At 39.8% G+C, this 13,790-nt stretch overlaps 1 protein-coding gene across 8 annotated transcripts in view; it reads left to right on the top strand.

Moving 5' to 3' along the window:
• The first annotated feature begins 350 nt into the window (after window positions 1–350).
• The window catches only part of LOC146573364 (SLAM family member 7-like), a 30,029-nt gene continuing 16,589 nt past the window's right edge, over window positions 351–13,790 (top strand). For 4 of the 8 annotated variants that reach the window (XR_014892814.1, XR_014892813.1, XM_085278167.1 and 1 more), the window contains exons 1-2: window positions 508–717; window positions 11,980–12,282. Coding sequence is in view for 6 of the 8 variants with exons in the window: in XM_085278167.1 (XP_085134293.1) it covers window positions 681–717; window positions 11,980–12,282 (340 nt within the window). In the remaining 2 variants the exon portion in view is untranslated. The other 4 variants (XM_085278171.1, XM_085278168.1, XM_085278170.1 and 1 more) reach the window with 4 other exon arrangements.

Consider the following 13,790-nt stretch of genomic DNA (forward strand, 5'->3'; position numbering starts at 1 on the left):
GTGTTTCCATCTTTACGATTATCAATAATCCGACAAACAGAAATCCAGAATAAAAGCAGTGAATCGCAGGAGCCTGAGAAATACGACCTTTAATGTGAAACAGATCAGGAGTCCAACAGGAAACTGAACAATGACCGGCGAGAACACACACACACACACTGTGCAAAGTGAAGCAGGGGAACAAACGCGGTCAGAGATCAGCTGTGATGTAAATGTAGGAAAATACAAAAGTAAAATATATTAAAATATGAAATAAAGAGCAAATTAAATTATGAGGTCATTTTTCACGTGTTTCTATTCTGTCTGAAGTCATGGTTCAAACTCACAGAGTGCAGCAGACTCTCAGCACAGTAACATCCACCATCACAGCGCCACTGAGATCCTCTGGTTCTTTTACAAAGTTCCCCATGATGACTCGTGTTTTCTTCACCTCGCGGCGTTTTCCCATTATAGCGTGTATAGGAGGAGGAGTCTGCCAGCTGTAGCTTGTTTGCGGACTCGGTGCGTTTTGTAACTAAGCCAGTGCTTCTATGGGTCAGGCTTAGTTCCAGTCTGAATTAAAATTAATTAATTATGATATTTTTCCTCTTGTTTTCAAAAAGTGTTTCTTTGACGGACAGCTTGTGAGGAGACACAGCAGCAGGGATATTTGGTCATGACCGTCTCCGTTTAACTCTGCGATGGAGTCAAGTATGAGACTTATTGTTCTTCTGGTTGGTGAGTTTACAGCAGCTGCATTTCACTGTGACAGAGATGAGACGGGCTGTGATGCTCGCAGAGACTAACTGTAGTTGGTTATTTACTTCCAGTGTGCAGCACTTTGCGTTTAAAGTGTTTTATCATTTTCAATTCAGTGTTATTTATATAGAAATCCTCTTCTACATGAAGACGATGATCTACAGATTAACACGTACACGGGCTGCGTCCGTGAAACAGGTCAAAGTAGAAAAACAGTAGAAACGAGCGGCCTCGTCACTAAGAGGTTTCTATTAAAGCAGCTTCACAGAGCGACATCTCTGTGTCGTTGGTCAGAGCAGCGATGAGCTGCAAGTGTTTAAACTGCAGGTTTATTTTTTATTAACCAACATAACACAGATTTAAAAGTGCAACGTGCTGTTTCTCACATACAGATTTATGTATTTAGTTCTTCCATTTTTATTCATTTCATGACACATTTAACATCTTTAAGAGGAAAAGTTCTCATTGTCCTCCTGTAGTCTTTACTCTCTCACAGTAAGCTGGTGCTCTGATACTTGGACTGATCATCGGTCTCACTTGTATCCAGGTCATATTCATACACTGGTGTGGGACTGTGTGCACTTGTTGGTATTTTAAATATCTGTCAGCTGCAGGATTATTGAAGGATATTTGGCTGTTAATGAACAGCAGAGGACCAAGAACAGAACCCTGAGGAACACCACTTTATAATCAGTGAAACTTTATTTTTACAGCAGCTTTCATGCAGTTTGGTGCAGCAAAGAACAAAAAACATAAACTAATATTCAAACATGCAATAGTTTTTTGGTCCTGTGCTTACGTGACTTATCTCTCGCTGCTCCGGCTTCCTGCCACAGTCCATAAACACACAGCAGTGAGATTAACTGGTGATCGTGCAGATTAAAGCGCTGCAGAGGTCTCAGTAAGAATAGAAAATATATGAATGTGAGAAGGTTACAAACACACATTCATCACATTTAGAAGGAAAAAAAAACTTGATTAATAAGTGAGACAACAGGCCTGAGTTTAACAATATTTCTTAAATGGAAAAAACAAGAGCGGATCACAGACTCGATGTGAGCATCAAAAGTCAGAGATTGATCAAAAATCAATCCAAGATCGTGACTTTAACTCTGAGAAAGATCACAGATGTTGCCTAATTTGGTGCTTGATGCTCTCTGGAGAGTTAAACACTCTGCGTTCAGCTGCAGAAACGTTTGTGCCATCCAGCTGTAATTCCCTTAAGACCGTCCATCCCAGTTTACCCAGTTCACGTCTGCACACAGATGATAGGAAATGATTTTCAAACTACTAATAATAAGGCTTAATGGCAGGATATATAATGAGAATAACAAGGAGCTTAAACCTGATGTTGGAGCTATTTGTTCTTTATTTTTATTATTTTTATTATTTTGAAATTTGTTTGAGTTTGTTGTTGGTTTACTTATATTTTTGGGTTATTTAAAAGTTTATTTGTGTTAAAATTTTCTTCATGTTTTTGGTTTGTTGTTTATCTTGTTCGGTCAGTCAGGAAGAACCGCAGGACCATTTTCTATAAATAAAGGGACTGGTTTAGGACCAGCATGCACTGGGGCGGGGATCTTTGTTTAATGCTCGCCAAACTGGATAAATGAACCATAAAATACAACTTTCAAGTTTTGGACGTTGGACTTCTTTGCCTTTGTACAAACTTACGGATGTTTGGTTGGATCACGTCGATGATCAACAGCATCAAACTGCCTGACAGTCCAGGTTTTTTACTAGTTTAAAATGTTTTAATAAAATCTTTGAGGACCTGTAACCGCGACACTCTGTCTTTAATTGAGCCGTTTGTAATATTTTATATTCGGAGTTTCAGTTCAGACGTTTCTTTTCAAAAGTTCATAGTTTAAGTGCTGAGGACGGCTGATGATCAGAAGCATTAATTATACACTTTTACTGGACACAGATAATTATATCGAAGATCTTTGGTGTTTAAAATTTGCTGTTCAGGTTCAAAACTGTGTTTTTTGGTTTTGTTCCGTCTTACATGTGAGTAGAATAAAAAAGCAGAGAGTAAATAATCAAATTACTTTTGTTGGTTTATTGGTGTGTTTACACCAATAAACCAAACGCCACATTAGCTGAACTATGGAGATGCAGAAGTAACCTGATGATCTGATGTTGTCACTCATAATATTTTACAGTAAACATGTTGGAACATTTATGTGGACAGAAAAGGTGAAGCAGTGAAGGTCATCAGTCACAGCAAAGATGCAGGAACCAGTTTTCATGAGCTGAAGTTTGAAAGGGCCGATTCAAGCTTCAGCTTCAGATGATTCGACTGGAGTCCGAATCAAAGCTAAAATAAAAAGAACCTCTAGTTTAGTTCAGTTTGGACTTTGTTTATTCAAATTCTTAATAAAGCGTCCGGAATAAGAACGATTCAAATAGAAAAATAAAAGTTAAACAAACATTAAAATGTGACTAAAAATATACTGAACTTACTTCTAAAAAAAATGTTTTGCTAAGACACTGGTGGGAAAAGCGGCCCCTCCCTGTGAAGACTGGTTAAACTGGCATCTTACAGAAAAGTGACTTATGGTCTATTACAGCGGTCCCCAACCCCTGGGTCAGGGACCCATACCGGGCCGGGAGAGTTGAGGCTCGGGTGTGAAATTTCTGGTTTTCAGGGCTTTTATCGTTAACTCTGTTTCCCTGGGTCTTTCCCGTGTTGTAGTCGTGTCTTATTTTGAAAGAAATGATTACCTGTTACCATAGTGACCAGAGAGCATTAAGGGGCAGAGAGGAGGATGTTACTCTCAGTGTTGTTCGCCCATTTCAGGAGGACGCTGCTAATAAAGTTACACAATTACACAGTGAATTCATGTTTATTATTATATTTACAGAACACCAGTTTCTGTCTCGGTCGGATCATTTTAATTTGTCGTATTTATCCGCGACCTCTTAAAGGCCGGTCCGTGAAAATATTGTCGGACATTAAATCCTTCCTCTCACCAGCTGGCTTTCAGCAGCTTGGTGGTTGTGGCGTCTGGTGTGTGAAAGTAGAGTGTGAGTGTTATTTTTCTTTTTTTGTTTATATCTAAAGTTTAAAAATAAAAATGTTGAAACTCTATATATACACACAGAGAGAGAAATCTAAGTAAAATAATACTAACTAGACTGTAAAGAGAACCAAACTCTGGGCCTAACAGGAAACTACCAACATTTCTTTGGCCTGCTGGTCACTGACAGCTGATTGTGTTATCACCAAGCAACAGCCAGACTAATACTCAGTGTTATTACAGGACACAGCTTCCTCTGTTTGCCATTGAAATTGAGGAAGGTTATAAATGTTCTAACTCTGAGTCCTGAACAGGATGTAGCAGACATGAATATTACATTAGAAGCCATTAAGCATCGATCCAGAGCTGCATCCAGTTCAGAGTCTCCTCCTGGTTCTGACTCAGTAAACATGAAACACTGTAAGAAAGACGACGGTACAAATAATGCGTTTTTTTTCTCCCCCCCTTTCTCACTGTCCCTCTCCCCTTCTGTTTTTCCTTTCCTTCCTCTTTCTTTCTCCCTTTCCTATCCCTCACTCATGTCTGTCCCGTCTGTAACATCTGAAAATAAAATATAATAAATAATAAAAACAAAGGTCGATCAAATGGACCAATACGGCAATGCCACGATGATCCATTTGGCAAAGTAAATCCATCGGGTCTCCTTGTTGGTCTTCAGACAACAATTCTGACGGCTAAAGAACCAAATGGGACAGGCAACAAAAAAAAACAAATAACGCGTCTTTCTTCAACAGAAGCACCTCGTAGTCTTTACACCATGTTTGGTTGTGTTTGTATTTCCAGCAGATAAAACCTTTAATATCTTGAATCAGCAGGAACATGTAAATATGCACGATGTGCCTACAAGCTCCAGTATCTCATCCACACTGTGTAACTTTAATGCACAGCTCACAGTTATCACAGTTTTTTAGTGTGAAAACTTCCTCGAGCTGGTTGTGCTGACAGATTTGACCTGTATAGTTTTATTTGATATTGGCTGCTTTTGCATGTGCATGACATCTTTGTGGGTTTGAATGGGTGGGTGACTGAACGTGTAAAGAGCTTTGGGGTCCTTAGGGACTAAGTAAAGCGCTATACACGCCATTTACCATTTATTACCTAAACCATGAAAAAACCTAAACATGAGCCTGGAAAAACTGATAGTTGAAAACGTGAAATAAGCTCCAGGAAACAGGAAGCAGACAGATGACCTGACACCAAACGAAGGAAGACGGAGCACTTAAATAGACAGAGTGGCAGTAAGGGAGATGGAAACACAGCTGACTAAGGCTACGTCCACACGTACACGGGTATTTTTGAAAACGGAGATTTTCTGTTTTTGTGGGTTTTTTTAATCCCGTCTAGACGTAAAGCCTGGGTGGGAAATGGTAGAAGCAGAAAGCAGTCCTGTGTGGAGGGACAGTAACTGTGTGAGTATATGTAAGCTTTTAAACACTGCAGAGAGTAAAATTAACCCTCTGTGGTCCAGGGTGAAATTGGCTGTTTGACTACTTTTACCTCTACATTTCACCTTTAAAATATGTTTTTCTTGCCTTGTTTGTGCTGAAAATAATGATACCAATCTCAAATATCTGAAATTCCAGTTATTTTTTTCAGTTTGGTATACTATATTAGCACAGAAGATCTAAATTCAGACAAAAAAATTCAAAATCAGAGTAGAAAAAAGTTATTTTTTACTGTAAAACCCACAAACATGTTTAACGAATCATTTTCACAACTTGAAATGCAAATAGAAATTGTACATTTCTAAAAAATGATGCACAAGTTTTGCAAACAACTAAGTTATATGGTACTATTTACCTAAAAATGCAGCCAAGGCCTCAGGCGTTTTTATATAACCATTTAAAACTATTTACAGAACAACCAGGTGTGCTGCATCAAATAAGAAGGCACACAAATTATTTGTGCCAGCCCAAAAAATGTAGTTTGTGTTCAGTATTAGTGATGGGTCGTTCGCGAACGAAATGGCTCTTAGAGCCGGCTCTTTGACGTGAACGACGCGAGCCGGCTCCTTATCGCGAGCCGTCACGTGGGTTTTTTTTTTTTTTTCTTTCTCTCACCCTCTCTCTCTCTCTCGCACTTTTTTTCCGCTTCACTTCGCACCTGAGCCTTGTGCTTTATGCTGGGCAGAGGGGGGAGGGGCGGTAGTTACACTCAGTAGCACAGGAACAGAGCCAGAGGGAGAGAGAGAGAAAGAGAAAGAGAGCCAGGGACAACAACGTCACATTAGAAAGGTATAGTAATCATCCACAACTATTTTCGGTTGCAGATGATAAAGGATTGAGAAAGTTTATTCATGCAGGCCCATATGACAGAGAATATGCATGTTCTTTTTGTTTTCATATTATAATTTATATTTAATTGTGTTGTGGTTTGCAGTGTTTTGTGTTGTTTTCACTTTAAATTTGTAAAAGGAAAAAGCTGAAAATTTAAATAGTTAAAATTTGAAATGTGAATAGTTGATTTTTGTATTATATGATTTATTTATTACATTTTATGTGGAGTGAAAAAATAAAAGTATATTTACAGTGGCCCCTACAGACAAAGCACATACAAACTTCAAATCACGTACAAACTCCAAAACACGTACAAAAAACTCAGAAGCACATAAAAACTCAAAAGACAACAGAAGTGCTCCAGGATGCTGGGCGCAGTGTTGAGCTTTTGTTACCTAGTGGCTACACAAGCCAGCAAGTACCAACGACCGGATTTGGTGTGTGGTAATAACAGGTAAATGAACTTTTTTTAAAATTATTTGAATATATATGAGTGCCTGTGTATAAATACACAAACAATACACACATGCTTTCAATTGTGTAATTTAAGTGATCTAGTAGCTCTGCTTTGGAAGTTCAGTTCATGCTAGAAATGTGTTTTGGAGTTTGTACGTGTTTTGTCTCTAGGGGCCACCGCATATATTTATATATAAACATGTACAAATAAAACCACTTTTTTTTACGTTAGTAATTCCTTTTGTGCATAATTTTATATTATTGTTAATAATAAATTAATTAAAGCAACAAAACAACCTGAAGAGCCGGTTCGGAGCCGAAAGAGCAGGCTCTTTTTAGTGAGTTGAACCGAAAGAGCCGGATCTCTAAAAAGAGCCGGAAATCCCATCACTATTCAGTATAAGACAGAGGAGAACAGCACAGGCCTAAACCCTGCAGGTCTGACAGCAGGAGGTGCATCAGTCCAGTTTTCCATGCGGGAACAGCGTTTACACTGGAATCTGCCTTTGACGGCTTTGTTTGGAGAAAATGTGAAATTGAGCAGTCTAACTGACACACAATACAAAACAATAACTACACAACACACTAACTACAGCCTCCAAACACGCTAAACGTCACTAATGTCTCACATATGAAAACTCTCTCTCTCTCTTTCTTTCGCTCGCCCCTTCTCCCTAAACAACCAAGTGTCACATGGTCCTTATCATTTTTTGATTGGCTGACATGGTAAACTCTAACACCAATAGGGAAGGGGTGCTTTTTCTTTTTCTTGTTTCACTCACAAGCGGAGAGTGTTTGCTAGCGCTGTCTGTAGAAAACGCCGTTCTTCCCGCTGTAAACGCCGCTGTTTTGTTCAGAAAAAAAACATTGCGTGTATTTTTTAATCATAACTCTGGTTTTACGTGGCCCATCGACACAATTCAAAAACTGGTATGTAGTGTGAAGTCCGCACTTTCGACCCAAGTTGAAATGGAGACTTTGACTCGCTGCAGCTGTATCGTCTTAAATTGGTCATGTGATTTTGACGCGCCAGCGCATCCGGAGACCCCAGAGGGTTAACAGTAACAGTATTTTGTGTAAGTCCGCCATCGTAGAAATTAATTTCACCAAAACAATAACGTGACGCACAGTGTGACGTCAAAATAGGCGCACACCTTTGACGCTGCGTTTTCTCCGTTTTTTGAAAATCTCCACCCTTGCAAGCGTTTTTGAAAATCTCTGTTTTCAATGACTGAAAATGCCGTTTACGTGTGGACGAAAGGTGCAAACACATAGAAAAATTCTGCGTTTTCAAAAATACCCGTGTACGTGTGGACGTAGCCAAAGGCTGGATATCGTCTAGAATCAATTCAATTCCATTTGAATCGAGGAAATTCTGCCTCAGACAGTCAGAAATATTATAATTCTGATCATTTATGAGTACATGTCCATATTTTTATGTTTAATATACAGTGGTCCCTCGTTTATCGAGGGAGTTGCGTTCTAAAAATAACCCACAATGGGTGAAATCCGCAAAGTAGCAAACTTTATTTTTTATTTTTAAATTATTATAGATGGTTTAAGGCTCTAAAACCACTCACTACACACTTTGTGCACTTTTCTCAGACAGACATGAACATTTTCACTTTTCTTCTCTTGTTTAAACGCTCAAAGTTCAAACCTTGGTAGGAAAATAAGTTCAGTGTTGTAGAATGAAGCCAAAGGAACCTGCAGGTGCCGACGTTTCATCGACATTGTGTTTGTTGGGGAGAAAACTTACAAACATACAGTACAGGAGACGCAGCACGAGATAGATTGACGATGGTCTACAGCCAATCAACATGCAGAACACAATGACTGTAAAAACAAAAAAGCATGCAGAATTGCACCAAACAAAATCTGCGAAACAGCGAGGCCGCAAAATGTGAACCACGTAACAGCGAGGAAGCGCTGTATTTATCTATAAAAAGAAGAATGATACTTCATCAGAGGTGTGACATCACAGCAGAGGCCTTTGTGTCAAAGTAACTCAGGATAAAACAGAAAAACATGAAGGAGATTTTCCTGTTCTGGCCTTTTATAGCAGATAACCTTAAAAACTGAAGACCATGAACATCTGAAGTTTACCTGATGGTAAATGGACTGGTTCTTATACAGTGCTTTCTACTCTCCTCAAAGCGCTCTATACAACATGCCTCATTCACCCATTCACACCCACTCATGCAACCACTTCTAAACACAAGTGCAAACTAAACTACATTCACACACAGTAACTCCGATGAAGGCATTGGAGGACAACTTGGGGTTCATATCTTGGTTCAGGCTTAGTTCCAATCTGAATTAAAATTAATCAATTATGATAATTAGCAGAAATTAAGCTTTCTTGTTGGAAGTCATTTAAATACAATGAAGTTTTTATAAAACAGTGGCCGACAGTGCTGTACACATGTCACGATCCTGGGTCTTATGACCCAGCGTTTTGGAGTTTTAGTTTATGATTAAGCCCTTTAGGTTTTCTAAGTTCATTTTTTATCATGCCTTGGTTGTTATAGTTCTTTGTTGTTAGATTCCCCTTGTGTCCTCCAACCCCTGTTAAGTCTCCCTTGCCCTTCATGTGTTTCATGTCTGCGTCTTATGTTTCCTGTTTTATTTTGAAGAGGTCTTGTGTTTCTATGTTCACTGTATTTAGTTTTTCTCTTTCCCTGCGAGTTCATTATGTTCATGTGGGTTGTGCTGTTTTGATCTTTATAGTTGTTATTTCCCTAGGTTTCAGTTATGTTATCATAGGCTTAGTTCTTGTAATGTGGCTTCCCTGTGTTCCATGTTGTGTCTACTGTGCCTTTCTGTACCATGTTTCAGGTCCCTATGTTCTGTCTCCCCAGTTGCTGTGAAGTTTACATGTTTAGAGTTCGGTCAGCGTGTTTCCTGTTTTACTTTGAAGGTCCGTGTCTCATGTCAGTGTTTCTAGTTTTGCTTCCCTTGTCTCGTCCAGCCTGATTACTCCCAGCTGTGCTCTCCTTCTGTGTCTCTTTCCCTCGTTATCCCTCAGTGTATTTAAGCCCTGTGTGTCGTAGTCTCCCTTGTGGCTGTGTTTCCCTGCGTGTCAGTTTATCCATGTCCCAGTTTGGTTTAGTTTTCCATGCCATTCTGCAATAAAGCAGCTTTTTGAGTTTAATTTTGTTGTCGTGAGTTTTGCGTTTGGGTCCTTCTCCTGCCTGCACACAGACGAAACATGACAACACAACAGTAGACTGGTGCATAATAAGCAGCAAATAATGCAGAAAAAAGATTCTTAGATGGAAAACTGTTCTTGAAATACACTGAGAGAGAGCTGTGCATGAAGTGTGATGGGGTTTGGTTTTTTTCGTGGTGGAAGCAAAACCGCAAAAGTACGGAGCCCCGCAAGGGACATGGGAGAAAAAAAATTAAGACAAACTTTTGTGAGATTCCTCCCATACCAGTAATTTATGTTCTAGAATCGATTCTCATATTAAAATATCGATATTTTATTAATTTTGGATAATTTTTTAGTTTATTATTTACAGGAACAAAGTGGAAAGAAACTATACCATTTGGATTGTCTACATTCAAACGAACTACTTCCTCTTCTGCCTTTTATAGTCATGTGCGAAATACGGCTGTATAACTGTGTGGCAGCCCCGCGTGCGCACTCTCAACAATGGCTGAGCGTAAATGGAGTTATGTGCAAACATACATGTGGCACGACAGTGAGGTGTTGTGGCAACACCACTGACCTCGTCAGACACCTCAGAGTAAATCATATCACAGAATATGACGAGCTTATGTTGAGGTAAACTGAAGAGGAGGAGGAGGACAGGTGCTGCTAGGGCGAGACAGACGTCTGTCACAGAGTCCTTTTGTGCTGCAGGCAACGTGTTCAAATAGGCACAACTTCTTATTTATTTATTTTTTATTTCTATATAATAATTGTGCATCATTGAGTGATAAGAATAAGTAACCTGATGTCCTGTAATCATTATGAAGCCATAATTTGAGATACAATAAAAGATACAGTAAAAAATGTTTTTGTACAAAGTATCGTTGATATCACCCCGAATTTTACTTGGTATCAGATCGGAAAGGAAATCAGTGATATCGCACGTCACTAGCAAATATGCAACATCTTTATAAACCGAGCAGATATTTGAAGTTTACACAGCTACAGAAGAGTTTATTTTGTCACCCAGAAAGATTAATAAGAGTCATTTTAAAACTTAGTAGCGGCCGCCATTTTTAAAAACTGGAATTGGCTGAGACGCGCTATGAATTCTGGGATATGGTGGGCCATGAAGGACACGCCTGACCCATCCTTCAAATTCAGAGAAAAGGAGGACGCATTTGTCGGCTGCATTCGGAGGAGTCTACAAATTTGGACAGCCTTTGTCGCGTCGCTGTGACGTAATCAGTCTACAAATGCGTCCTCAGGAGGATGCAGCCCATGAATTTGGACACGCCCTCAGGCTACGTCCACACGTACATGGGCGTTTTCAATCACAGGAAACTGAGACTTTAAAAACCTGCCAGGGTGGAGATTTTTGAAAACTCAGTTTTTGCGTTTACATGTGGACGAGGAAAACGGAGAAAACACAGCATCAAAGGTGTGCGCCTATTTTGACGTCACACTGTGCGCCACGTTATTGTTTCGGTGAAATTAATTTCTACAATAGCGGACTTACACAAAATACTGTTACTGTTAATTTTACTCTCTGCAGTGTTTACATGCTTACATATACACACAGTTACTGTCCCTCCACACATACGACTCAGTTCTGCTTCTCTGCGCCATCTTTGTTTACTATTTCCCACCCAGGCTTCTAGACTTCTGATTGGCCAACATTTCTACACGGTTAGGAATATATCACCACCTGTTGCTTTGGTATGTTCCTAGCAGCGTTTTCCTTCATTTCTGTGTTTACGTGTGGACAGGATTTTTTTTTTTTTTTTTTTTTAATCGGAAACAGAAAATCTCTGTTTTCAAATCTACCCGTGTACGTCTGGACGTAGCCTTCGAGAGGCCGAGTTTCTCAGAAACAAACAAGTTGATCAGTCCGCACGTCTGCAGAGGAAGCATGACCCCGTCCAGCGTTTACAGACGTGTTGCTGCCATCAGATTAAAAATGAGCTCTCTCAGTTTAAACATGTGAAATGTTTTCTATCTTCTATTGTGAATAAAATGTGGCTTCATGACATTTGAACATTATTCGACACCAACGACCTTTTTGCAGCTGTAAATGTTTAGTTTGTCACAACCAGATCAAAAAGTAAGAAGTTGTTGTGATTGGTGTAAAATGTGTGAGGCTGAGTTCCTCCTGTCACTGATGCAGCTCACATGTATCAGCTTCACCCTCCTCGTGCTTCATGTTGCCTGGATTTGATCCTCACTTACTTTCTGTGGCTCTTTGTAAGATCTCTGATCACTTTCATTAAAGTTCTCACTGACTGTTGGATCTCTTCATATTTTACAGTGATGAGATTTTCTGCTTCTGAGGAAGTGAAGAAGAACCTGACGGGCACTGTGGGAGGAAACATCACTCTACCTGACTCTGTGCTGGAGAAAGGATTTCTGTTATATGGAAGAAAGAATATTGCTGATGTGATTAAGGGGGAATTTGACATATCAGAGGACATTTACAAGAACAGACTTCAGTGGGACAGAAACTCTGGACTCTTTACACTCAGAGAGCTGCAGAGGAACGACTCAGGGATTTATACTGTCGACTCTAAAACAGGAAAAGGTTTCACATCATCATATAAGCTCACAGTGTACGGTAAGTCTCACATTTACTCTGGTATGTTTTTGTGCAACATCCCAGCTCCATATGTGACCTCAGTCTGTATGTTCCTCATTAGTTTGGTCATATCATCACTTCAGAATAAAAACAGCTTTTTGTTCTTATAATCCCACAAATGTCTGGTGTGAAAGGAATAATCAGCTTTGACTTCAGTGTTTTCACCAACATTACTGATGTGTACAAAGTGAATGAAAGAACAGGACAAAGCAGAAACTTTAAACACTGTTCTTAGAAAATCCTGCAGAATAACTGAAATTAACACGTTTTTATTTAACAGCTTTTTTAAACCAAAACACAAAACTTCCTGTTTACTTGAACATGTTTCCCATTTCATGGTCACGTGAATCCACAGAGAAGTAACACAAAGCCTCATTGGCCATGTTCCCACTAGTGCCTAACTATCGCCCAATCACAGCTCAGCACAGCACCCTGTGAGTTTCTAAGGTATTGAACTTCTTTATGAAGCATTAACAGTTACTTCTTACAGTCAAACATGTATATGTGAACAGCCCAGCTGCCACCTGTCAGTCTTGTGTGGCCTACAGTGTTACACTGCCTAAAAAGCAGAACAGACACTTTTATTTTGACGGGTTTGTTGTTGATGGTGACTTCCTGTGGCTGCTGCTGTGAGAGGAACACATTACAAAACACAAGCTGTGGTTTCCACTCATGAAGCAACACGTTGTGCTGTAATGTTTGTGTCTGACTACAAAGCTGCTGTCTGTGTCGTAGGAAACAGAGACAGTCATGTAGTTACAGGAACCCACACACAGAATCATGTCTCTGTGTTGTTTTCTTCCTTTCATGAGGATTTGAATCAGAGCGTTTGTTTCTTCTGTGTCCTCTTCAGCACCTTCTGCTGATAGTGATGCTAGTTTGACAGGAAACGGTGGTTTGGCAGTCTGCTGTCTCTCGTGTGTAGGGATGGGTATCGTTTAGGTTTTATCCGATACCGGTGCTAAACCGGTACTTTTGAAACGGTGCCGGTGCTTAAAGAATGGAGAACACAAAATTGGTCCAAAAACCTCTCATGTTCAGCTGGTTTTTTGTAAAAAGATAACAATGTTAGCCTTTTCTACAGCTATGGGGCATATATGGTATCACTCTTGGCTGGAAGCAGTGCTTAAACAATGGAAAAAACACAAACTTTGTCCAAAAACCTCTCATGTTTAACTGTTTTCCACTTTTTCTTTGGTCATTTTACCCTTTTTGGCCAGGGTGAAGGGAGTATCTGCCATCAAACAAGAAGACAGCCGCATGTAGCTATGATGATGTTTGCTAGTTCACCTTACATGCATTTATGTAATAACGTGGTTAGCCTACTCAACGTAAATTACACACGAACAACATTAAGCTCCTCACGCAGAGAAGAACGGCTGCTGCTGCATCATCATCCTCATCATTTCTGCTACACTGGCAGGGCTAGGGGCCAGGACTCTCCTCTTCGGGGTTTTGGGGGATGTTGCTAACTCTGGGTCCGATAA

This window comes from Mchenga conophoros, linkage group LG6, assembly GCF_057382185.1.
Source record: "Mchenga conophoros isolate Kocher_MC1m ecotype Shallow Benthic linkage group LG6, M_conophoros_male_GT1.1, whole genome shotgun sequence".
Lineage (NCBI taxonomy): Eukaryota > Metazoa > Chordata > Actinopteri > Cichliformes > Cichlidae > Mchenga > Mchenga conophoros.